Raw genomic sequence first — 26,712 nt, forward strand, 5'->3', positions numbered from 1 at the left:
TCCTGCCTACTAGAAAGCGCAGAGCTAGGTTTGGCACTCAAATGATGTAGTTTCCTTTAGCTAAGTGTTTTGATAAAGTTTCTGTTTTGCGTTTTTTTCCAGAACACATCTCATAGTTGAAGAGCTGGTAATAATTACAGTAATACAATAATAAAAATGAGTTGATCCTAAGAACAGCTTTATGGGGGCAGATCCTGTTATTATCCCCATTGTATAGATAAAGAAACAGAGGCAGGGAATGGCTAAATAACCGCCCCAGGTTAGAAGGCTAAAATGTGGCAGCGCTGGGATAAACCTAGGAGACTGGCTCCATAGTCCTTAGAGAATTAGCAGCTTGGGAGTTTGGTTGTTTGGCCCATGAATTCATCACTCAACAAATGTTTATGAACACGTGCCGCATGCCAGGCACTGTGCCAAGCACTGGGAGAGAGGAAGCGAAAGAAGCACAGTTCTTGCCCTCATGGAGTTTCTGGTAAGTAGAGGACACACAAACATATACCCGAATAAATGAAGCAATAGATTTATAAAAGCTTATATTTGCTATAAAGGGAAGGTATAATATTAAACAGGAGTAACAGTTTAAGGAACCTCTGAATTTTATCAGGTATAATACAAAAGTGTAGTTCTGGGCCAGGCTCGGTGGCTCATGCCTATAATCTCAGCACTTTGGGAGGCCAAAGCATGTGGATTGCTTGAGCTCATGAGTTTGAGACCAGCCTGGGCAATGTGACAAAACCCTGTCTCTACAAAAAATACAACACATAAACTGATGTGGTGGCACCCACCTGTAGTCTCAGCTATTCGGGAGGCTGAGGTGGGAGGATGGCTTGAGCCCAGAAGGTAGAGGTTGCAGTGAGCCCAGATCACACCATGGTACTCCAGCCTGGGCAACAAAGCCAGACCCTGTCCCCCTCCACCTACCCCCCAAAAAACTGTGGTTCTGAACCACAGCAACTGAGCCGAGCACAATCCTTCTGTCTCTCTGAGACCCGGTCTACACTGAGTAGTTCTGTTGATGGCGCTGCTTGATGAACCCGTAACTGCTACAAGCTTGGAAAAACCAGGTCCACAGCTTCTCAGAGGCTTTTAGTTTCACTGTGAAAGGAGCAAGAGCAAGTGACCAGATGTTCATAGATTTCTCTGCAAAATGTCTGCTCTCAGTTTCCCTCCTAACAGAAGCACCTGAAGCAGCAGGCTAGCTAGCCTGAAGAGGAAGGAATAGAGTTTAGTCTTATAATTGGGACCTATATGTTAAGCTGAATAATTTGGCATTCAGTGTTAAGCATTTGACTCATTCCTGTAACCAATTGTGAGTGCCCTGATGATGTATAAACTCCTTAAAGTAAATGTGTTTTAGTTCATGGCCCAGTATGTACACATGGCTGTAATTAATAATATTTTGCACAGCCAAACCAAAAGTTTGCAGATTTTCCCTTTTTAATCTATGGTCTCCTATCTGCAATCAGGACCAGTGGTTATAGGCGATGATTCAACTCCCCAGCAGTTGTGGTTTCCCCCTTCTGCCCTTCCTGACCCTCTTACAGTTTCTCATCTTGCTGCTTCTCTGCTTCAGACGCTGCACCCCAGACCGTGGCCACAGCCCTAACAGAACGCTCACCAGTCCCGGAGCATGCCACATGCAATGCGTGTTATTCCCCGATACTTTTGCACACATTCTTACCTCTCTTTCTCCCATCTTTTTCTTTCTTGCTAGACACCAGTTTGCCAAAGGTAAAGAGAAAATTAGTGATCATCTTAGGTACAAATCAAGGTCTGAGAGATGAACAGATTTGGTAATGTCATCCCTCAGGGTTAATGAGGAGTAGCTTTGTAGCTCTGCGAGTCTTACTTTGCTATCAGATATTGCATTAGTAGGAATTAAGTTGTAATTTTTTTTGTTATAAAGTTTAGTTTAATATTTTGAATCTAAGTTGAAAAAGCATTTGCATTTTAATAAAGAAGTGTACTATCCTTCAGTTATTTTGTATCTGCCAAATTCATAGGGTAGGAGAAAAAAGATCCTATTTTCTCCCATCCTTCAAATCTTCAGATTTGTTCTTGGTCTCTGCTGAGCCAATTAGGCAGTCACATCCCATAAATTCTTACCCCTCAAAAATGAATGCTGTAGCCAGTGTCTAAGTTTCCTTTTTGTCAGAAGAATAGGGACCGGTGCACCATATTATAGGTCAAAAGTAAATCAGGGCTTGGTGTGGTGACTCACTTCCAGCGCTCTGGGAGGCCGAGGCAGAGGCAGGTAAATCACCTGAGGCCAGGAGTTTGAGACCAGCCTGGCCAACATGGTGAAACCCTGTCTCTACTAAAAATACAAAAATTAGCTGGGTGTCGTGGTGCACACCTGTAATTTCAGCTACTTGGGAGGCTGAGGGAGGAGAATCACTCGAACCCAGGAGGCGGCGTTTGCAGTGAGCTGAGATTGTGCCACTGCACTCCAGCCTGGGCGACAGAGTGAGACTGTGTCTCCAAAAACAAAACAAAACAAAACAAAATACCCAACAAAGTAAGTCAGAAGGACTGTTGGCCAAGATGGTGCCAAATGACTGTCTTTACGGATTGCTGGAATTCCCTGGAGGCAGAAACATGGACTATTCTTGCCTTTGGGAGTTGTACTTCCAGAATGTGCTAAGAGAACAGGAATTTTTACTCTAGTACTGTGCATAGTTTAATTTAATTAAAACATTTAAAAAAAAAGAAATGGGGATCTGGTTATTTTGCCCAGGCTGGTCTTGAACTCCTGGCTTCAAGCAATCCTCCTGCTTTGGCCTCCCGTAGTGCTGGCATTACAGGCATGATTACAGGGAGTACATGCCCAGCTGTAGTTTTAAGTCTTTCCAGTGCAATTCATAGAAATAATTTCTGGAGAGTAATGCTAGGGAGTAGTATAAGAACATCTTATCTTAGATATTTTATTAATCATTCTAAAAGTTTTTAAAGAAAACAGTTTTTGATTGGAGAAAATGTTCTCATTCATTTATTTCCCTTCCCCTCAAGGGACTTTATGTCTCTAATAGTGTTTGAAGTTTGTAAAGCATTTTCACATATAGTGCCTCATTTGATCTGTAAGTCAAGCCTGTCATTGAATAAGAGATCATGGAATGCTTAAAACCCAGCTCCCGTATCTCCTGGTTCACTATTTTTCGGTGCTTCTTGCTGCGTCCAGTGGTGACTTCTGAGATGCCCCTGCTTCACTTCAGGTCATAAAAACCATAAAGCATAACAGCACCACTTCCTCACAAGGCTGCAGAAATCCCCTTCTGTTGGCACGTCCAGGTTGTATAATGGTATCTTGCTTAGATGGAAGAGTACGAGTCTTTTATAGCTTGGCACTTCCCAACACTTTGAGAAATTGGATTCCTGAAGAACCTGTACCCTTTGTTTCCTTTTGAACTTTGAAAACACAATTGAACACAGGAAATTCTCCAACATGGTTGCGCCATGATTTCAACACAACAATACACAAATATGCACTGGCTTTTGGCCCAACAAGTTGGTGGTTGACTTCTTGGAAGAGGGTTAGTTTGTTAGGAGGAAGGTCTGGATGTAGATTTTGCTTGGAGGGTGAAAGAAACCAAGATAAGATATGCCTAAGAGTTGTGCTGTAGAAAAGTCTAGTTTTTTTCCCCCTGAGAAATCCAAATTACAAGTTTTAGTATTTGTCTACCTTTTTCCTACTAGGGATAAGCTTCAGCCTGAAGCCAGGTTTTATTGTTGAAAACCCCAGGTGGGAGCTGTGGTAGAAGGGTCCTCTTTGGAGTTTAATGGTGGTACATTCCACCGCTCCATCCCCAAGGGGCTGTAGTTCCAGTGAATTGTAATTTGAGATGGTACAAACATGAGCATATGTTATGTACACGCCAGGCGTGTTTGTGAGCTCAGGGCCTTCCAGGTGTTTTTTTCCTGGAGCTTTGTTTTTGTATCATATCCTGGTTTTGATAACATTCCTTCTCACGAAGCTCGATTAAAGTGAGGCGGTGCTATTGGCTGAGAAATCATCCTGGGTGCCCTTTCTTACAGATTCTTGCATCCCATGAGGGTAGAAAGGATTTTTAGCCCAAGGGCAGAATAGATCCTGTAGTACCCAGTCCCACAGTCTGTGGGAGTTTGTCCCTCTTTGCAGCTGACAGCATTTCAGAATTCCCTGTGGGACAATAACAAAATCCTTATTAGCCAATGGTGTCGTTAGAATAAAATCTCTCCACTGCGATGTCTTGGTCCCAGGCTATAATGTTACCCCTTAATTCCCTCTGCATCTTTACCACTTTTATTACAGCTGAACACACGCTCCTCATTAGTACCCTGGGTGATATGGGGAATCAGAGTGCTGAAAATTATGTGGAATAGGTACCAGATGTTTGTGTCAACTTGGTATGCATTGGTATTTGGAATGCTCGAGGATCACATTTATTAAATGTGAAAATTACTTACTGTGTCTTCTCCAAAACATTACCCCCCTCCGCCAGTATTTTTGTCCGTGTTGCATGAGGTGTGGTATTAGTAATTTCTTTTGGCACAGATTAAATTTAAAGTGTGTGCCTCAAATGCATCTGTTCCCAAATGCTTTGTCTGCATTCTGTCAAGTTTTGGAGCTGGCCTACCGCCAGCAGGGATGTGGGGGTTCTGTAACTGAGATTGGAATGCTGTGTTGCAGCTAAAGGACATAATGAAAGGGTGAGTCCATTTGATTTTTTTCTTTAAGTGAAACTGGGAATTTAGACATTGATGTTATAGCGAGATCTTAGGAACGTTTCCCATGTGTCCAGATAAGCAAGCATTAGTGAAAAGGACGGAGGAGGGCATTTGGTAAAATGAGAAAGGAGTTTCATTAAGTTTATGAAGTCTTTTAAGTCAACCAAAGGTGATAAGTGTGAACCAAGCAGTTTATTTTATTTTAGTAGACATGAATGAATGTTTACATTTGGTCTATACTTCTGTTCACCCAGTACTGAGGAGAGGAACTGGAAAGTGCAAGGCAGAGGCAGGTGGCGCTCTGCCAGGGGAAGAGCCTGGAGCTGGAGTCTCAGAGACCCAGGTTCAGATCCCCCACTGCCCCTTCCTGCCGATGTGTTTCTTAGCCTCTCTTGAGCTCCAGTTTCCCATCACTCTAAAATGACAGCATTAACACTGTCTTCACAGTGGCATTGTGAGGATCAGAAACATGTACAAGATGTGTGGCCCCTAGTGGTGTGGTAACCATACATATGAAGAGTTAACCCCCAGCTTTTTACACAAGGCGGCGGCCCAGGGAGCTACCACGTGCTTCGCAGTGTGGCCTCAGGTGGCCCAGCTGCTGAGTAGCCGAGCAGTGAGGGCCTGCTTTGTGAAGGAGGCTGGTTTGGCAGTGGCCTTGGCAGTGTGGCCGTGGTCTGGGCCACCTAGGAAGTTTCTCACCGCAGAGTTGGTTTGAATTTGTGCTGTCTTCAGGTCAGTAAATGTTTTTGTCAGTAGAAGTAGCATCTTGTGGGTGAAGGGGGCTGTGCCTCTGTGCTGGTGGCCGAGGAGAGTGTACCAAACAGAAGAGCAGAGCCTGACTTCGGTTCAAACAAGACACAACACCCGGCAAGATTTTGAGGATATCAGATTTCTTGAGTAAGCCAGCAGAGGAGGATTAAATTCAGCTCACACTTTGAGTATGAGGAAAAGTTAGATTTCTTTGGTAGTTACCCTTAAGGAGTCCTGGACTCGGCACATACCAGATGCCCACAATGAACTGAAATATCCAGATTGGGAGGCACCAGTGAGGATTGTCTCTGGAGGTGAATCCATATGTACATTACTGCCAGGAAGCACTTTTCTGAAATACACATCCTACCTCTGTGTGGCTAACAACAGTTTATCTTATAGTGGGTTACAGAGTTTCTGTGAGGCTTCGGATGAAGTATCTGCAACATGCCTTTTTCATGATAAAGTATGGTGTGAAGTGAGCAGACGTGTGTGCTTATGAGCATCGTTGCTTTCAGGCCTGTTCTTTCCTCATCGTCTACGCCCTGGTTGATCCTTACGTGGTAACAGCTTTCGCTGTGCTGATAAGGAGCATCATCAGAGCGTGTTGCTCACTCGGCTCTTGACTGCAGGGAAGAGATTGCGTAGGGAAGACGGGATGTGGGTTTTCAGCCGTGGCCACAGGAGACACTCCCAGCCTTTTGAGGCTGCCGGTGAGGGCCGACAGTAGCAGCTCCAGAGCTCACAGGTCACCACAAAAGTGAGCAGATGAGTCAGACGGGGTTTCGGAGCATGTTTTCCTGGTTTCCAAGCCTTTGTGGCCGGGAGGTGCTGTATCGGGCCCCATAGTGGTCAAGTGAGAATCTGAGCCACCGTGTTAACTCAGGCACGTGTGCTAGAGCCTGTGGGGTGGATCATGCTGTTCCCAGGTGGAAACCTTCCTGAATGGAGCTGGCCCTGGCATTGTGCGGACAGATTGCGGAAGGAACCACTGTGAGGCCAAGCGGGAAGGATGGGAGACAAGTTCATGAGCCGGCTGTGGCAGAGGGAAGGGGACAGGAAGGCTAGAGCCTGACCCAGAAGTGGCAGGATGAGGCTGGGGGTGTGGTGTGCCAACGGAGAGATAGAGGATTGTTCTGCCACCTGGAGAGAGGGGCTTGGCCAGAAGAGTGTTCGGGAAGAGAAGACAAAAACAGATTTGTGTTTCCTGCATTCTGTGACAGTTGAAGGTGGGGAAGCCCCAACTGGAACTTGATTCTTAGCAACCAGAAATGCCACCTCCCTCATTTCATGGTTGGTGTTTTTTTTCCTCCCCCTTTTAGTATAAGAATGAGGCTTTGGCTCTCAGGTAAAGAGTGAAAGCAGGAAGTCTGAGACAGACAGTCCCTTATTGTCATGAAGCCCATGCAGCATGCATCACCCCATGGCTCTTTCCCATTTCTCAGCGATAATTGAGTGCCTACTGTGTGCCAGATACTGTTCCGGGGTGAGGCAGGCAGCAGCACGCAGAATGGTTGGGTTCTGTTCTTTTGTCGTGTTTGCAGTCTTTGGGAGCGTGTAGATGTGAAACCAGTAATTGCACAAATAATTATGTACATCCAATCACAGGAGGTGCTGTGGAGAGAAACGGAGAGTACCACGAGAGTATGAAAAAATATAGATCTAACACAGCGAGGGAGGTTTGGGGAGCTTCCTTGAGAGATCAGTAGAATGAGCAGGAGTTTGTCATGCCATGGTGGCGGGAAGGAACAGACGCAGCGGGGAACGTGTTCCTGGAGGAAGCCTTGCTATTCAGAGGCTCCTTTGGGACAAAGTTTGGCACTTCTGATGAAATAAAAGAAGGCAAGTACATTAATTAGGGTAGGTTAAGCTACAAATATCAGAAAACCCAAAATAACATTGGCTTAAATAAGAAAAAAGTTTACATTTGTTTCCTATTTTTAAAAAAGCAGTTCAGAGCTGATCCCGTGGCTCCATGTTCATCAAGTACCCAGGTGGCTTCTCAGTTGCTGTGCCCTCTTTAGCATGCTGCTTCTGTCTCATGGCCACAAAGGCTTGCTTTAGTGCTGCCCGTTACATCCATGTTCCAACCAGCAGTCAGAAGGAAATGGCAGAAGAACTGACCTTCACTTCATACAGGAAGCTGCCAGCTGCTAGCGAGATTGGGAAACGTGGCCTTCGTTCTGGGTGGCTGTGTGACCAGCTGGCACTTGGAGAAAGGAGAACGATGGCTATAGGAAGACAACGAGCACTTCTGTGCTTCATCAGAATGGCCAAAACACGGGGAGCAAGTGCCTGGGGAATGAGAGACGGGGCCATGGTAAGAAGCAGGGCCAGATCTTGGAGGGCCTTGTAAGTCATGTTGAGGTTTTGAGACTTCATCTGGACAGCAGAGATAGAGTGGTAAGTCTTTTAAAGCAGAGAGAAGCAGGATCAGACTTGAGTTTTTCAGATCAATTTGGCTGCTCTGTAGAAGACATTTTGGTGGAGGTAAGAATTAAGAGCATCTTGCAGTAATGAGGGAACCAGAGATGATGGTGCCCATGGAGATGGAGCAGGGGGGTCAGAGTTGAGTGGCCAAGGAGAGAATCCATTGGGTGAGGAGAGGGAAGGGGTGATGTTGGGGCACTTCCCCCAGGTTGGTGCCAGGTATACGTAGATGGAGGCTGGTGCCATTTACTTAGGGAGGGAATGAAGGAGGAACAACAGGCACGAGGGGTAAAGATGCTGAGTTCTGCATGTTGAGATTGGGTGTCCATGAGACAAAAGTAGATGGTGAAGGAGCTGTTGAATATTCAGGCCTGGAGCTTAGAAAAAGAAGTATAGGCCGGGTGTGGTGGCTTACGCCTGTAATCCCAGCACTTCAAGAGCCCAATGCAGGTGGATCACATGAGGTTAGGAGTTCGAGACCAGCCTGGCCAATATGATGAAACCCCATCTCTACTAAAAATACGAAAATTAGCTGGGTGTGGTGGCGGGTGCCTGTAATCCTAGCTACCTGGGAGGCTGAGGCACGAGAATCACTTGAACCTGGGGAGTGGTGGTTGCAGTGAGCTGAGATCGTGCCACTGTACTCCTGCCTGGACAACAAAGCGAGACTGTCTCAAAAAAAAAAAAAAAAAAGAAAAAAAAAGGAAAAAATAAGTAAGTCTGAGATGGCCTGGAGTTGTTTCTGTAAAGAGATGGGAGTTGAACCCATGGATGTGTTTGAGAAAATCTATGGAAAAAGGATAGTGCACTCCAGGAAGGCCTGGCAGGCATTTTACCTGGAAGGTGGGGATGGAACAGCTGGCGGCAGAAGAGCATCTCTCCAAGATATTCAAAGGAAAACTTCATACAGTCACACTGCCTCTTTCCTTTCCTTTCTTGGCCAGAGAGGCTTTCTTTTTCCCCAAAGGAAACCCTCTCTCCTGACTCCTACACTGCGTCTGTTCTCTTAAGAGATGACTATTCTACACCATACTTAGAGTTTAACCTATATCCTCTAGCCTGGACATTTTCACAGGGACTTTTTGTCCCCTCCCTTAAGTCTTAATTTTTTTCACTTGTACTTTCTGTACCCTTTGCATACTTATCCAGTGATGTTTTTCAGGATAAAATCCTAGCGGGAGGTTGCTGGGTCAAAGGATATGTACCTTTTGTGGGGCCTTGGATACCACTGAAATATTATACCCATTTGCTCTCTCAGCAGCAGTATGATGCTGGCATACTTTTTGAGGAACCTTTCTTAAGGCATTTCTGGGCTTAATTTTTTTTATAAGCATTGCCCCTCTCTCCCAACTTTTCTTTAATGAAAAATTTCAACATGTGTAGATGTTGAAACCATTGTACAGGGAACATTTAGATTCCACAATTAGCATTTTGCAATAGAAGCTTTATCAAATATCTCTCCATCGTATTTTTTGGGAGGTATTTCAAAGTAAATTACAAAATGGTAGATCTCACCCCTAAATCTATGACCACTTTTTTATTTTCACAGAAAGTGTTGGCACAGCCCAGGCCTTGGGCTGGATGTTCACTGTACAATGGGTGGTCACCCCTTCCCTCTCCTCACCTAGTAGAGTCTCTTCTGGCCACTCAACTCTGTCCCCTTCTCTCCATCTCCACGGACACCATTATCTCTCTTGCCCTGATCACTGCAAGGCCGGGCACTTCAGGACCCTGCCTCCTGAGAGAGAGAGCCAAGGAGGGCCAAGTCTGAGGCTTTGGGTGACTGGGGAAACCTTGAAACAGTTACTTAAGCACATTGAGCTTACTTTGCTTTCTTTAAAATGGGGTTAGTGCTGCTTCCTTGCGATGTGTCAGAAGGATGTGCAGCACCTAGCATTGCATAGTGGGTACTTAATAAATGGGAACAGTCTCTCTCTTTCTCTCTCTCTCTATATATTTTTTTGATATAGAGTTTAGCTCTTGTCACCCAGGCTGGAGTGCAATGGCGCAATCTTGGCTCACTGCAACCTCCACCTCCCGGGTTCAAGCGATTCTCCTGCCTCAGCCTCCTGAGTAGCTAGGATTATAGGCACACGCCACCAAGCCCAGCTAATTTTTGTATTTTTAGTAGACACAGGATTTACCATGTTGGCTAGGCTGGTCTTGAACTCCTGACCTTAGGTGATCCACCCGCTTTGGCCTCCCAAAGTGCTGGGGTTACCGATATGAGCCACCGCACGGGGCTGAGCAGTATCTCTTATTACGTTGTATGCTGAACTGTTAAAGATACCATTTCTTATATACCCCTTGGGATTGTGGTAGATAATTCCTGATTTTTTTTTTCTTTTTGTCTTTTTTTGGTGTAAGGATAGTTTGAGCATATGTTGTAGCTTTTTTTCTTTTTCAATCTTGGAGGGAAAAAAATTCTATGAGGAACTTCGAAAACCAGCTACTACTCTATTGTGTCAGATGGTCAGGAACACACTATTGAGTGTATTTAAACATCGAGCCAAGTAGGTCTCTGCGTTTTTATTTTTATTTTCTGAGACAGGGTCTCCCTCTGTCACCCAGGCTGGAGTACAGTAGTGTGATCACGGCTTGGCTCACTGCAGCCTGGACTTCCGTGGGCTTAGGTGATTCTCCCACCTTAGCATCCTGAGTAGCTGGGGCTACATGTGTGCACCACCACAACTGCTAATGTCTGTGTCTATATTCTATATCTGCCTATTTGTATATATATGCGTGTGTGTGTATATATATATATGTGTGTGTGTATATATATATATATATATATATTTTTTTTTTTTTTTTGTAGAGACGGGGTTTCATCATATTGCCCAGTTTGGTTTTGAACTCCTGGGCTCAAGCGATACGCCTGCCTTGGCCTTCCTAATTGTTGGTGTTACAGGCGTGAGCCATTGCGCCTGGCCTCCTGTGGGTCTCTGTAAAGAGTTGCTGTCCTGGCATTTGATCAGGGTGTGCCCCATGCATTGCTTTCTCTTTTCTTTGACCTTGGACTGACTCATATAACCCATAGCTAGAGCTCCAGCCCTTAAAGAGAGTGTTTGCTCTGTTCTGGACTCTGGCAAAACAGAGACTGTAGACTCTAAGGCCAGAAGCGCGCATACTCAGCACTGAAGGCTTCCCAGCACCGATTCCCTCTCTCTTTGGGAATACCTTATTATTTGATTTGTTTCCATTGAGTTTTCGTCCCTGCCCCAGTGTGGAGGTGAGCAGTGTGGTGATTTAAGGAGATCTCAATGGGTGATGGTGGCATCATGAGGAGGAGGGCAGATCAAATAGATTGCAGGTCTTTTTGCAGATGTGTTTTCAGCCTGTTCAGAGCTTTGCACACATATGAGAATGGAACTGAAAGGCATTTTATTTGTGCTTAATTTGTGATAATTGTAAATTCGTGGCAGGAGGCTCTGCAACCAGTTCAGAAGGGTTTCCCAGTGTGGGTAGCTGTAGCCAGTGAGTGTCCCCAGAATTGAGTAGGAATAGGATAATTTCTTGAAACTCTGGGTGTGAAGTGTACCAGACATCCCACTGCAGCTGGGAAAGCCAGAGAGGCCAGGAGGGCAGGATGAGGGCAGCAGGGGGAGTGCCTGCCCATACGGTTTCCCTGCACCCCGCCAGGGGTTCCAGGGAATATACAGTCAGTACCTCCTGTTACTGCTCTCGGAACATCTTCCTTCACCACCTTATGCTTTCTCAGAAAGCAGCTGGCCACAGTCCAGCTGTACAGAGAGTGGCAGTGACTATTTGAGAAGGCACATACTTCATTTCAGACCAGATAGCTATTATCAGCCTAGATAATTTCTGTGAGTCCTGAAATAGACTTGGCCCACCAGGCAGGGTGTCTGCTTCTGGGTGCAGACTGGCTGGTTCTGAACTATGTTTGCAACCCTGGAGAGTACCTTTATTATTTAGAAGTCAAGAAGAACAAACTGGAGTACATTCAGGCCTTTCACCTGGGTTCCATCTGGGAGGTTGTGGTGTAGTGGGCATTGTATGTTTCAGCCCAGTTTCTTGGGTGATTGAATGGAGACAATAGCACCAAGCTCACAGAAGTGTGTGAGGAGTAAGCATCTAGTTCCTTCTTCCCCTGGGTGTGTGTCTATCAATCCAGCCAATGTGAAAGGAGGCTGCAGTGATTTCAGGGCTGTAGCAGCCTGTTTCCCATATTCCCTACAGCCAAATCCAAGTCCCTGGAATGGTGCCCTACTCACTGATCTGAGAAGGGGCATTGTTTTCAAAGCTCAATGATTCATTTATTCATTTAACAAACATTTTCTGAGCATCTCATATATGCCAGGCACTGCAGATGAATGCTGAGGATACAAAGATGAGCATGCACAGCCCTCAGAGAGGTCACATTTGACCAGTACAGATGGATGTATACCCCAGTGGCTATCATGTAAATGCAGTAGTGGAGACAGGCAGATAAATTGCGGGAGGGCAGAGAAAGAGAGCCTTCCTCAGCTTGGGGCGTTTGTTGTGGGAACAGAGTGAGAGTGGAAGAGGAATTTGGGTAAAGGAAGCAGGCTTGAATGAGGACATGGAGCTGGGAAACATCCTGGTGTGTCTGGAGACCTTTAAGTAAGTTGATGTGGACTGGGGAGGGGTGAGACATAGGAAGGGGCTAGATCAAGAAATGCCTCCTGTGCTCTGTGATGGAGCTTAGGCTTTATTCAGTAGGGAAGCTGTTCTGAAGGGACAGGAACTGCCCACAGAGATGCCAGCAGCAGGCATTTGCTTTGGGAACACCCGTAACATTGAGTGCCTCTAGGTTAGGTGGACAGTGCCTGTGTGGAAGGTGGCATGCAGAGCTTGAGTCCTCAGATTCTGTTCAGGAAGGTTTGTAATTGTCTAGGGTCGGTAAAGAAGTAGAGATGGAGAGGAGTGAATGGATTTAGGATTTAAGGCTTGATTGATTAGAGGAAGAGGGAATGAAGAAGCAGGAACCAAATATGACCAGGGTTCTACTTTTTCTATCTGAGGCTCTGCTCAGATTCTACTTCTTTTGGGAGGTTTTTTCTGACCTCTGGCCCAAATTTTGCTGTACAGCTCTGGCCCTGATTGCCTCTACATGTTACATCTTGCTCTGTATTGTTCTTAAGTTTGTTTTGCTTTCCCTAATAAAGGGAAGCTCTGAAAAGATAGGATCTGTATCTTTACTTTTGTTAAGTGCAATTTTAATATTATTTATGTATAGTATTTTTGGGACTTTAAGCAATTTATTTTATTTATCTCTGATTTTCTACCAAGAGGGAAGAAGGAATTGCACACAAATGTTAAATGGAAAGTGTCCTCTACCCAGAGGAATGCATTCATGACTTGTGAGTCCCAAAGGGAATTTAAAAAATCAAATACACACCAAATTATCCAAAAGAAATGTAAGAGATTGGGATTTTAGAAGATCGGCTAGCTTTTTGGCCACTTAGTCTTGGAGCAGTTTACCTGGAAAGGCATCTCTGGTGGGTTGGCAGTGGCTTGATCACCCTTGCCCGTTTGAGGCAGAATTAATTGCTGTTTCTGAGTGGCTTGTGTTTGTGATTCCCTTGGCAGGTCCAGAGCCTGGTGCACTGTGTGAATTGTCACCTGTCAGTGCCTCCCATCCTGTCCAGGCCTTGATGGAGAGCTTCACCGTTTTGTCAGGCTGTGCCAGCAGAGGCACGACTGGGCTGCCGCAGGAGGTGCATGTCCTGAATCTCCGCACCGCGGACCAGGGGCCTGGCCAACTGCAGAGAGAGGTAGGTGCAGGTGTCAGCTGTCAGCCCACTGCCACCGAGTCTGCAGAGACGATTTTCTGGACAGAAGTCCTTTTCTCTTCTGGGATTCAACAAAGAAGCTCGTGTATAAACATAAGAGAGCAGATTTAAAATGCCAACTGCTCTCTGGATTGGGCAACTTTAGGATTTCTCTGTCTAGAGACTGGTTGGCTCTCCCCCTTTCCTGGCCCTCCATATTGGAAAAAAACGTTCATAAGAATTTCAACTTTTAGGCCAGGCATGGTGGTGGTGCACACCTGTAATCCCAGCACTTTGAGAGGCCAAGGTGGGAAGATCACATGAGCTCAGGAGTTCAAGACCAGCCTGGGAAACATAGCAAGACCTTATCTCTACTAAAAATAAAATTAAAAAGAAAATTAGCAGGGTGTGGTGGTGAGCACCTGTAGTCCCAGCTACTTGGGAGGCTGAGGCAAGAGGATTGCTTGAGCCTGGGAGATCGAGGCTGGAGTGAGCCATGATTGCCACTGCACTCCAGCCTGGGAGATAGAGCGGGATCTTGTTTCAAAAAATAATAATAATTTCATCTTTTAAACATGATTTTGAGAAGCCAAATAAGGTACGATTTCTCTGTTGTTGTGGAATGTCTTTCCCATTTCCTCCTGTGTCCTCTCTTTCTTCTTTCTTTACTTTGTCATATGAGCTTATTGCTTCTGCAGGATGAATGAGGGGAAATGGGAACACTCTGGAATAAAGATGGCAGTACTTTGTACTTGCCTGAAAATCCCTGAGCATAGCTCCTTATCACTATCTAGGCAGCTTCCCAAAGGTGGCGGTGACATTAGCGGAGATGGTGATGATAAACATATATGCTCATAGTTACTCAGCATTTACTCTGCCCAGCACTGTTCGAAGCACTCATACGCTAACTCCATGAATCCTACAATTATGCTCATTTTACAGGTGACAAAACAGGTGCAGAAAACTTATTTGCGCAAGGTCATCATCTTCAGAGAGAAATGACCTCCTCTTTCCTGTGGCTCAAAAGTGGCCTAGATTGTGGGTGAATGGTCATCATTTAAGAGGACAGATTTCCCAACAAGATAACACAGAGTGCTTTCCTTCTGTTTTTAAGCTTCTGTGTGTCAGAAATGTTATCACTCAGGTATTCTCTCTCCAGGGAGAAAGAAACCACAAAAAAATCCGATCATAGTGAAGTATAGGAAAAGTAATGCAGAATGGAATTTATCTTTGAGCTTCCTTCTGGTCAAGCAAGTTAATTTCCAGAGCCACTTGTTTATGTGCCTCAGTCACCCCATCTTTTTGGGGTGGTAGGAAGAGGAGAAGCACGAGATGTTAAGAAGGAAAAGCAAGCTGATTTTAATCTCATGAAAGTGTGCAGAGTTGGCTCATTTCAAAGACAGATCATCTAACCTTTCCAGCAGCATTGGAAATTATTGTTAATACTCTTGGTTGCTTGCCATTGTTGCTGCAACTCATATTTCAGGTCAGATTTCTTTATCCCAGTAATGTGTCTTTAATTCTGAACTGATGGGGGAGAGTTTGTGGTGAGAGGGAAAGGAGGAGAGGAGGAAATGCAGCTCCTATGAAGCATTGCTGACTCCAGCAGTTCTTTAGCAGCGATAATTACTCATTTTATATATGCTTCTCTCAGAGGAACTCAGAGGGAAAAGAAAGTGCAAGCTGTTACAGAAGTAGCAACAGCAGAAAATTCTTGATGTTAAATTGTGCAGTACTGTTGTTGACTCTGAAAACAAATTCGAATAAGACTACTGAAACAAAAGAAAAATACCTCAAGGAGTGACAGCAGAGCCCTCCTGCACCTGGTTACTATGTTATTCAAAATGGGATTCGTTTTAGGACCTGGTAGTACTGAGGATACATAACATTAGCTGGCCTCAGGGACATAGTGTGTTCAGTGAGGAAGAAAAGAAAGAGGGCCTACTAAGGGTAGTCTCAAACTTGTTTAAAAACCTGAACATTATTCTCCTTCAATATTTTTATAGTGTCTGTATGATTTGAGGCCAGTGATTTGAAGATGTTTTTGAGAGTAGACAACAGAGAGACCTTTAAGAATTAGATGGTTGTAGTTCGATACTGTTTGAACACAAGATCTTGGGATAACCGATTTTTGGAGATTCCATCTGGCTCTGCCTTGCTCACATATGGCAGACCTCAGAGTAGTTTGCATATACAAAGTGAGCGTAGAGAATGTCATCAGAATGAGGGTCAGTATGACGAAAGAATGAAAGACTGTGGATGGTAAGATGGGTGTGGATAAGGATTAAATATCGCTCACTCTCTCGACATATGACTGTGGAGAACATTACCACAGCTGTGCAAACAGTTTTTAAAAATCATTTGAACCACATGACCCAGCAATTCCACTCTTAGGTATATACCCGAGAGAAATGAAAACACATGTCTACACGAAGACTTGTCTGTGACTGTTCGTGGCAGCATTAGTCCCAAAGTGGAAAAACCCAAATGTTCATTTTCTGATGAATGGGTAAATAAAATGTGGTATATCCATACAATGGAATGTTATTGAGCAATAAAAAGGATGGCATACTGATATGTGCTACAGCGTGGATGAACCTTGAAAATCCGCTAAATGAAAGAAGACAGACATAAAGACCACATATCATATGATTCCTTGTATGTGAAATGTTCAGAATACAGAAATTTATAGAGACAAAGTAAATTAGTCATTGCTTAGGGCTAGAGGGGAAAGAAGGAAATGGAGGTTGACTGCTAATGGGTACAGGTTTTTTAAAAATAGTGGAGGCTGGGCAAGGTGGCTCACGCCTGTAATCCTAGAACTTTGGGAGGCCAAGGCAGGTGGATCACCTGAGGTCAGGAGTTTGAGACTAGCCTAACCAACATGGTGAAACCCCTTCTCTACTAAAAATGCAAAAATTAGCTGGCATGGTGGTGAGTGCCTGTAGTCCTAGCTACTTGGGAGTCTGAGGCAGGAATATGACTTGAACCCAGGAGGTGGAGGTTGCAGTGAGCCAAGATTGTGCTGCTGCACTCCAGCCTGGGCAACAAAGCAAGATTCCATCTCAAAAAAAAAAAAAGAACAGAAGTGGAGAAGATGACAAAAATGTTCTAAAATTTTAATGGTTGCACAACTCTGTGAATATACTAAAAACTGTTGAATTGTAATTTAAGTGGGTGAATTTTATGGTATGGGAATTGTATCTCAATAAAACTATTTAAGAAAACCATTTGACCTGCTGACATGCTAATTAGTCTATAAAGTTTACCTTGGCTCAATTCACTTTATCAAGATTGCTTACTCCTTCAACTTAAACTCACCTAATGCTTTTTGTTATTTTCATTGGATAACTTGGTTTTTGTAGATATGCCATGATATAGTCTATGCTAAAAATAACAGCTGATCTGTTTTGAGGCTAATAGTAGGAGGGCAGAGGCAGCCTTTGTGAAGTCTCTATCAATTTTTTTTTTTTTTTTTTTTTTTGAGACAGAGTCTCGCTGTGTCACCCAGGCTGGAGTGCAGTTGTGTGATTTCGGCTCACTGCAACCTCTACCTCCTGGGTTCAAGCAATTCTCATGCCTTAGCCATCTGAGTAGCTGGGATTACAGGCATGTGCCACCGTGCCTGGCTAATTTTTTATATTTTTAGTAGAGATTAAGTTTCATCGTGTTGGCCAGTCTGCTCTCAAACTCCTCAAGTGATCTGTCCGCCTCAGCCTCCCAAAGTGCTGGGATTACAGGTGTGAGCCGCCACGCTTGGCCTCTACCAAATATTAAAGGCAAATGTTTTTCAAAATGAAATGGTAAGTGCTGTTACTTACAAATTAGCAAAACAATGACCGTGCTGGCTCCAAGCCGTAATTGACTATGACTCTGAAGACTGCTGTAGTTGGTTTTCATGATGTCATCCTTAAATGTGAGGGAATTACTAAATCAGCCCCGTTTCCCCTTGGCTTGTTACTGGTTCCGGATCAGTAGCAAGATCTATTATAAATCACCCCATCTCTCATATTTTACTGTTAATAAATTCCTACCTCCCAGGTTCTTCAGCTGGGGAGAGATTTTTAATTTTCCTGTGTAGAGGAAGGGACAGAGCCTACACCTGAGAGTGGTGACTGCAGCAGGTTGACAAGATTCAGGGAGACAGTTACGTTTAAGTTGGATGAACAGCTTTATAGGCCAGCAGAGAATTTGTATCAGAAACACACTTGTTACAACAGTACATAAAAAGCCCTCAGTACCAAAGCACTGTTTTGTCATTGGCCTCCCTGCTGGGTTCTCCTCGGGTCAGAGTAGACCTATTGTATTTTTCATCTGAGAACACACCTCTCATTTGTAATCATTGGTTTCGGAAACAACAGCCTTGGAAGCGAACAGGAAACTGGAAAACGACTTTCTGGCAACAGAGGACAGCAGAAAAGCATAAACAATGCTGAGAGATCAGATTTATCTTTTAGAGCAAGTGAGGACCAGTGTCATGGTTTCCATCCCCATGAAAACCAGCTCCTAGTACCCTCTGACTTTGAGGTAAAATGCAGCCTCCCCCTTCTGTCAGAATTCCGAGTTTAATTGCTCAGGGCGTTTCCTGATTCCTGAGAAGGGTTACAGCACCATCAGAGGCTTGTTTACAGTAACATACTTTCATTAGTTGCTGGAATGGCAACAATTTTGTTTCCTATCATCTAATTTTTACTTGTGACCTGCTTTTATGTGGTGGTGTGTCTTTTCTATTTCCGACCTATCTAATTGCTTGCTTATTATGAAAAGCTGCTGAGGATAAGTCCCTAGTTAGCCATTACATATGTGTAGAAAAGATATGGACATTTAAATTTATGTATTTGTTTTGACATTAAGGAGCAATGGGCGTGCCAGTGCCTGGCTGTAGGGGTGGAGTGGGGATCGGGAGGCTCCATTACCACGGGAAAGGGGCCAGGTTTAATAACTTCACCCGTCAAAAAGCTCAGAACCCTATGAGCTTCTCTGCCTCATTCCAAAAGAGGATTTGGGATGAGCTTCCAGCAACAGGCATACCAACAATGTAAGCAGAAATACAGAATGAGGACCAAGGGAAAGAGGAGAGTGCAGTTTGTGAGCCATATGGGTTAATGTGGTTGGTATGATTGTGTTTGAAATTTGGCTCCAGACTTTTTGGCAGGCAAGCCAAGTGGGATGTGTGGTTAATCACACATGTGGCTCCAAATCACTTTTACTTTGTACCTTCTCTGAGGATTGGCATAAAGCTGTCCTGTTTTTGGTTCTTTTTGAGGGCAGGAAAGACCACAGTAGGGAGAAAGAGAAGGAAGTAAACACTGTCAAGTGCTAACTGCTCAACTTGCCTCTTAACAGCTCTCACATCCCCCAAATGACAATACTAGCAGCCATAGTGGTGGAGACTGCGTGTCTCCTGCGGGCCAGCCACCTGCCAGGCACTTGTTTGGTTCTGCCAGTCTTCTTGTCAGCCTGAAACAGAGGCTTGGTGGTCATGGTCACTGTTTTTGCAGAAGAGAATGCTTGGGCTTAGGGAGGTTATTCAACCAGATGGTGAGTTGCGGGGCCAGCCCCTGAGTTGTGTCTGTTGGATTCTACAGTGCAAGCTGCAAAGCTTTTCCCGTACTCCAGACAGTCGTCCTTTTCCTATTAGCTCTTACTTGGTTCTGGGCTACAGAACCTGCTAGTCTGCTTTGTTAGACAGCCAGCAAGTAGCTCTGTTAGTGAGGGTTTGGGTTCTGTGCATAGGTTGGTAATAACTCTTTCCAGTGCTTAGAGTCCTTTTTGATTCCCTTCCTTGCAGTTTTGGGGCAGTATCAAGTTGGTCTGTGTGTGGCAGTGTCCCTTTTTTCCCTTTCATGGTTTAGGATTATCACACCACATGTCAGTAATTATAAAATGCAGGGCTGAGCTCAGGAGCCATTGTGCTCTATGTGGCTGCTAATCCCCATGCTAAATGGCACCACCAAGGGGCCTTTTATGTTCTTGTCTGTTTTCATAGTTAAACATTCCCGCCACCCCCAGGCCTTCAGCTGCCTTCACACAAGTAGCTCACCTGTCCTCTGCTTATAATTTACTACGTCTTATATCCAAACTTGTTTTAACTGTGTGGTGGGAGAGAACTAGCACATTAACTGACTCTTCTTGCTAAGAATGAAATGCAAGAGCTTCAGTATTCAGACTTTGCCATCTGCTTTGACATCTTTTTGCTTACATTGAGGAATTTGGCAATTCAAAGATTCACCACTTTGGAGATCTTTACCTACCTACTTATCTATATGTAATCCTTCCCCATTTCCGCAATATTAATATATGAACACCTCTTCTCTTTTTCCCCCTTAATTAACAAGATTCAGATAAAACAGTTTTTGGAGAGGAATAGGTGTGCCTTGCCCAACACCAGTAAAAGAACTGATATAAAATCTCAAGGCTGGATTTTGGGAGAGTACAGATGTGAGAGCAAAAACATTAAACTAGCTACATTCTTTTCTCTATCTGGGGTATTTTTTACCCTGCTGCTATTCATAAATGACTTCCTAATGCTAGTCCTGTGCATATGCAGAAAAAACAAAAAACCCAGGGCTATTTATGTTTGAGATATCTTTTATGTGGTATGTACTAAGCAAGTGTCAAAGTAAACCCCTCACATACAGACACGGTATATCGGTGAAATTTGGTTTCTAAACAGATACATTCTGCATATAAGCACTGCCTGGTGTTTGTTTAAAAGGAGGCTGTTCTGGAAATCACCCCAGCCTGACAGGAAAGATTACCTCTGAAATGGTCATTTAGTTTCCCACCAGACCTATAACAGATACTATCATGCATTGCTTCATGACAGAGACACGTTCAGAGAAATGTGTCATTAGGGGATTGTGTTGTGCAAATGTCATAGTGTAGTTACACAAACCTAGATGGTATGTCCTACTACACACTTAGGCCATATGGTGTATATAGCCCATGGCTCCCAGGCTACAAATGTGCACAGCATGTTACTATGCTGAATGTTGTAGGCAATTGTAACACAATGGTAAGAATTTGTGTACCTAAACATACCTAAACATCGAAAAGGTACAGGAAGATTATGGTATTATAGTCTTATGAGACCACTGTCGTATATGTGGTCCCTTGTTGATTGAAGCATTGTTATGTGGCCCATGCCTGTACTATTTCTCTCTCTCTCTCTCTCTTTTTTTTTCTGTTTCTCTCCCCACCTGCCCACTGCCTCTCTCCTTTCTTCCCTTCCCCATTTATTTGAGTATTACTATAGAAATCATTTCATTACCTACAAAGGCAACTGAACCTGTCTGTCCACATAGGATTGGAGGGCCTGAATGAATAGGACACTCACATCATTTAAAAAGAGTTACTCCTTTACTTGAAGACACTCAATGCAATTTAAACAACAACACCCTGCTAGGCGTGTGAAGGTGCCAATCCAGGCCTGGAAAGGGGAGCAGGGTCAGGGACAGCAAGGCAATGCATTTGCTTGCTGTCGCAACAGACAATGCAAGCGAGAGTTGGCACTGGTCACACTAGTCAAGGATGATGTCTGACACTTTGGGGCAAGATGTTCAATCAAAAATTCCAGCTAACTCTCAAATAGGAACTCTCCAAAAATGCAGTCTTGGACTTTTAGAAAAAGTAAAAGCAGAAATCAGAGAGGTAACAGTAAACACCAGGGTTTAGGAAACAAACCAGGACACAAGGCTAAGAAGTTAAAGCATTCCTACCAAGATGCAGGCCGGTCATGTCACTTAAATCCTGTCATTCGTCATAGTAATATCCAGATGCCGTAATGTTGCCCCAGGAAAGCACAGCCCCTGCCCCAGCAGAGGGACTGAGCCTGGTTGGACTCAGCCTTTTTAGAATGAGGTAATGCCGATTTATATTCTATGCTGGCTGGACAGACTGTAAAAACCTCTCATTATTGCTTCTTCCCCCAGATAGAGAAAAGACTGCCTTGACACCCCCCCCCTTTTTTTTTTGAGACGAGTTTCACTCTCTCACCCAGGCTGGAGTACAGTGGCATGATCTCGGCTCACTGCAACCCCCGCCTCTTGGGTTCAAGAGATTCTCCTGCCTCAGCTTCCTGAGTAGCTGGGACTACAGGCGTGTGCCACCACACCCAGCTAATTTTTGTATTTTTAGTAGAGTTTTAGTAGAGACGGGGTTTCACCATGTCGGCCAGGATGTCCTCGATCTCTTGACCTTGTGATCTGTCAGCCTTGGCCTCCCAAAGTGCTGGGATTACAGGCGTGAGCCACTGTGCCCGGCCGAACTCTTTTAAAATTTGTCCAGCAGCAGCATTTTCCAGCCAGTATGGTGTTTCGTCTTTATGGAGGTTAGGGTTAGAACCCTGACCCGTACTACTGTTGCCATGGTAACTGCCCTTGACTTAAAAAAAATTATATAATTTCCTGAAAGTGTTGTTAGACAATGTTTTTACAAGAGCACGCTTTGATTTAAAAATGTGACATTTTGCTCTTAGAACTTTTGGGAGAGTATTAAAAAAAAAAAAGCAGTGGACCCAAGTCAGGAGCAGGTCTGCAAATCTGAGATGCAGATGTGCGGACTGGGCAAAGGCCCAGTGCATGTGTCTGCAGTGTCTCCAGTTTCCCAGCTTGAGCCTTCTCCTTGCCATTGCTTATCTGCTTCTTGACATGCTGTTTGAGAGTAAAAGGAAACTTAACTGCTAATAGCTGATTTAAATACTTAAATTCTGCAGAAGTATTTATTGTATTGCCTTCAATCACTCCTTCCATGGTGTTTTCTAAATATTTCTGTGTAAATTTAGACACATGTTTAATTATTCCACTTTTCTTTCCTCCACGATGAAGAGGCCATGTATGACTTGGCCCCTTTGATGCCTCGGGTCAGCTTATTTCTCTTTTCCTTCCCCTGCTCCACTGGAATGAGTGACCATCTGTACGTCCTTGTTTCCCTTCTTCCCTCTCTACAGCCTGAGCTCATCTCTGGGGAGACCTTGATGATGCCCCTTTGAACAACTCAAGGGCTGCTAGGACTAGAGGGTCCCTGGAGTCCACCTAGCCCTAACACCTTAGGGGGATCAGGCCAGAGGGTGTAGCGGTGACATGTTCACTATAACCAAGAACTTGGTGCCAGCACTGGACTAGCCCCTGGGGACACCAACTTCTGTTGCAGAGCTGCTTCTACACATCTCCCTGCCCCACTCTTTCTCCTCCCCAGCTTATGAAGCCTCCAGTGCTGTCAAGCACTCCCTTTCTGGCACTTCCCTCTTGGTTTCCTGGTTCTCATTCTACCCTTCCATCTGCTTTTCTGTTTCTTTCTCAGCTGCTCACTCTTTCTTCTTAGGGTTTTTTTTTTCTTTTCTTTTTTTTTTTTTTTTCCATGAGACAGGGTCTGGCTCTGTCGCCCAGGCTGGAGTGTAGTGGTGTGATCTCAGCTCACTGCAGCCTCAAGCGATTCTCCCACTTCAACCTCTTGAGTAGCTGGGACTAGAGGCGCACACCACCACGCACGGCTAATTTTTACATTTTTTGTAGAGACGGGGTTTCACCATGTTCCCCAGGCTGGTCTCAAACTCCAGAGCTCAACTGATCTGCCGGCCTTGGACTCCCAAAGTGCTGAGCTTACAGGCATGAGCAAGTATGCCTGACCTCAGGGGTTCTTGACTGAGGCACAGCCCTTGGCTTTCTGTTTTCCTCTGCCTCCTCTCCCTGAGGTGGCTTGTCTGTTCTTAGGATTTTGCTTGTCACTTCCTTGGTTACAACTCCGAAAACTGTGCCTGGGCTTCTCCAGTGGAGCTCCAGTCAGATGGCTGAAGCACCCCAGCTCTTGAGTCCCACCTTAAGCTGCCAGGTGCCTAAGATATGGACTGGAGGAGTGACTGCCACTGTGGTTCGCTCCCATGTTAGATACAGGGCTAGTCTCAGTTCTGCCACTCCTCATGTGTGACTTGGGTGAGTTACTTAATTCCCTAAGCTCTGTTTCCTCATCTGTAAAATGGAGATGATAGTAGCACCTTTTTTTTTTTTTTTAAATTATTACTTTTTTTGAGACGGAGTCTTGCTCTGTCACCAGGCTGGAGTGCCGTGGCATGATCTCAGCTCACTGCAACCTCCGCCTCCTGGGTTCAAGCGATTCTCTTGCCTCAGCCTCCTGAGTAGCTGGGACTACAGGCATGTGCCACCACGCCCAACGAATTTTTGTATTTTTTAGTAGAGATGGAGTTTCACCATGTTGGCCAGGATGGTCTCAATCTCTTGACCTCGTGATCTGCCTGTCTCAGCCTCCCAAAGTGCAGGGATTACAGATGTGAGCCACTGTGCCCAGCTAGTAGCACTTTTTTAGAGGGTTCACTGACCATTGAGAAATGTCTCTGTGGCACTTAGGGCCAGTGTAGGTACAGTCAACTGCTAGCTAACAGTCATTTTTGTTCTCTCTAAAATAGAATTTAAGAACCCTCCCAGGCCAGTTCTCCTGACCCTAGTGCTGGCTTTTCAGTCTGACTTCCCTATCCCATCAATGTCACCAGTACCCTCCATCTTGGAACTTTTGAACCATCTTGTATTTACTCATCCTCTTTTTTTTTTTTTTTTTTGAGATGGAGTCTTGCTCTGTCACCCAGGCTGGAGTGCATTGGCACGATCTTGGTTGACTGCAACCTCCACCTTCTGAGTTCAAGCAATTCTCCTGTCTCAGCCTCCCAAGTAGCTGGGATTACAGGCACCTGCCACTACACCCAGCTAATTTTTGTATTTTTAGTAGAGATGGAGTTTCACCATGTTGGCCAGGCCGGTCTTGAACTCCTGGCCTCCAGTGATCTACCCACCTCAGCCTCCCAAAGTGCTGGGATTACAGGCGAAAGCCACCGCACCTGGCCTGCCTGTTCTCTTTAAACCCTGTATTTGGCCAATCACCACGTTTTATTGACATTTCCTCTGCAATTGCCCTTGAATTTCTCTGTTTTTCTCCACTTACCCTGCAGCCTCCTTAACTGGTCTCCTGGGACTGGCCTCTTCAGCTTTAGACCCTGATTCTTTCTGTCTAGCTTGTGAACTTCTTCATAAAACCAAACTTCTCTAAATAATGCTCTCATAATGAATTTGTTTATTCATTCACAGGCCTGTTCAATGAATCACTATTAAGAACCCACTGTGTGCTAGGTAGGTGCTCTGCCAGATTCTTACTCATTTTTATGTCTTTAGCACCTATTAGAGTTGAGAAAGAATGAATTTAATGAAACATGACAAATAATGTGACTAATATATTTTAAAAATTTGTAGAAGGCCAGCTGTGGTGGCTCATGCCTATAATCTTCGCACTTTGGGAGGCTGAGGCGGGCAGATCGCTTGAGCTCAGGAGTTCAAGACCAGGCTGGGCAATATGGCAAAACCCTGTTTCTATCAAAAATGCAAACAGCCAGGCATGGTAGTGTGCACCTGTGGTCCCAGCTACTTGGGAGGCTGAGGCAGGAGGATCTCTTGAGCCCGGAAGGTTGAGGCTGCAGTGAATCATGATCGCACCACTGCACTACAGCCTGGGAGACAGAGCGAGACGCTATCTAAAAAAAAAAAAAAAAGTACAGAAGCCCAGCAAAGGGTGTGTTCATTCTGTCTGGAAGTGAGGGAAGGATTCCCAGAAGAAAGAACATTTGATGGAGGGCTTAAAAGTCAAATCGACGCTGTTGGGCCAAGGGATGGGAGGACTCAATATACACAGAGGGAAGAGTGGGCACCAGGCAAAGTTCTTCACCTACACGGGGTGCCTGGTGGACAGATCAGGGGTGCCAGGCAGGACTGAATTCTACCTGCTGCCTGTTTTTGTTTTTAAAATAGCTTTAGCTGAGGCAGGAGAATGGCGTGAACCCGGGAGGCGGGGCTTGCAGTGAGCTGAGATCCGGCCACTGCACTCCAGCCTGGGCAACAGAGCTAGACTCCGTCTCAAAAAAAAAAAAAAAAAAAAAAAAAAAAAAAAAAAATAGCTTTAATGAGATAATTTACGTACCATAAAGTTTACCTGTTTAAAGTGTACAAGTCAGTGGTTTTTAGTATATTTATAGAAATGTGCAACCAGTGGCCCGTAATCTAATTTTACAGCATTTCCATCACCCTAAGAAGAAACCTTGTATCTATTAACAGTCACTCTCCCATTCCCTGTGTGTACCCCCCGCAACCCAACACCAGCCCAAGGTAGCCACTAATCTTTCTAGATTTATCTATTCTGCACATTCATGTGAATGGGATCATGCAATATGTGATCTTTTGTGTCTAGCTTCTTTCACTTAGCATTAAGCACTTGAGGTTCATCGATGTTGTAGCATGTATCATTTGTTTCATTCCTTTCTATTCCTGGGTAGTTTTCATTGTGTGGCTATGCCATGTTTTGTTTATGCATTCATCAGTCCGATGCCTGTTTTTAAAGTTTATTAGGACACCCATTTGATAATATGTTGTCTGTGGCTGCCTTCTCTCTACTGTGGCAAAGTTGAGTATTGTGTCAGAGACCTGCATGGCCTGCAAAGCTTTAAATAGTTACTATTCGGCCCTTTGCAAGAAGAGCTTGGCAATTCCTGGAATAGAGGATGGAGACAATGAGGGGGGTGGGCTGGGGCTGAGTGGAAGATGAGACTGGAAAGGCCATGTAAGGATTTGGACTTAATGTTGTGTATCAGTGCTTCTCAAAGTGTGTGTGGTGTGTGAAGCCCCTGCATCAGATCCCTTGGTGTATAGATTCCTGAGGCTCACCCTGGGCTTACCAGCTAAAACCCTTGCCCCACGCCTTTATTCTTAATTCCACCTGGACTTCTTTCTTCAGTCTGTCAATTCTTGCCACATTGGAGGCCTATGTTTAGGTCTTAGCTCTTTACCAAACCCTTACCTGATTCCTTTACCCTCCTCCATTTCTTTTCTGAACATCGCTCTGAATCTTCTTGATCCCCCTACCACAACCTGTGCCTTCCCACAGTGTAGAATTATATGTTTTATTGTATTACTTGCTGCTGAATCGTGTGTGTTAATTCTGCACACTCAGCTGGTGAGTGGACTGCTTTAGGGCAGGAACTAGGTCTTGGGTCTTTTTTGCATTATGCAGATTGGGT

At 44.7% G+C, this 26,712-nt stretch overlaps 1 protein-coding gene across 8 annotated transcripts in view; it reads left to right on the forward strand.

Moving 5' to 3' along the window:
• Positions 1-26,712, forward strand: part of TGFBR3 (transforming growth factor beta receptor 3) — a 206,569-nt gene that overhangs the window by 75,753 nt on the left and 104,104 nt on the right. For 6 of the 8 annotated variants that reach the window (XM_005542754.4, XM_005542755.4, XM_065518744.1 and 3 more), the window contains one exon: positions 13,459-13,643. The exons of the other annotated variants lie outside the window; for them this stretch is intronic. In XM_005542754.4, the coding sequence (XP_005542811.3) occupies positions 13,459-13,643 (185 nt within the window). The remainder of the gene's footprint in view (positions 1-13,458; positions 13,644-26,712) is intronic. 8 annotated transcript variants of the gene reach the window in all.

The sequence above is a fragment of the Macaca fascicularis genome, chromosome 1 (genome assembly GCF_037993035.2).
Source record: "Macaca fascicularis isolate 582-1 chromosome 1, T2T-MFA8v1.1".
Taxonomy (NCBI): domain Eukaryota; kingdom Metazoa; phylum Chordata; class Mammalia; order Primates; family Cercopithecidae; genus Macaca; species Macaca fascicularis.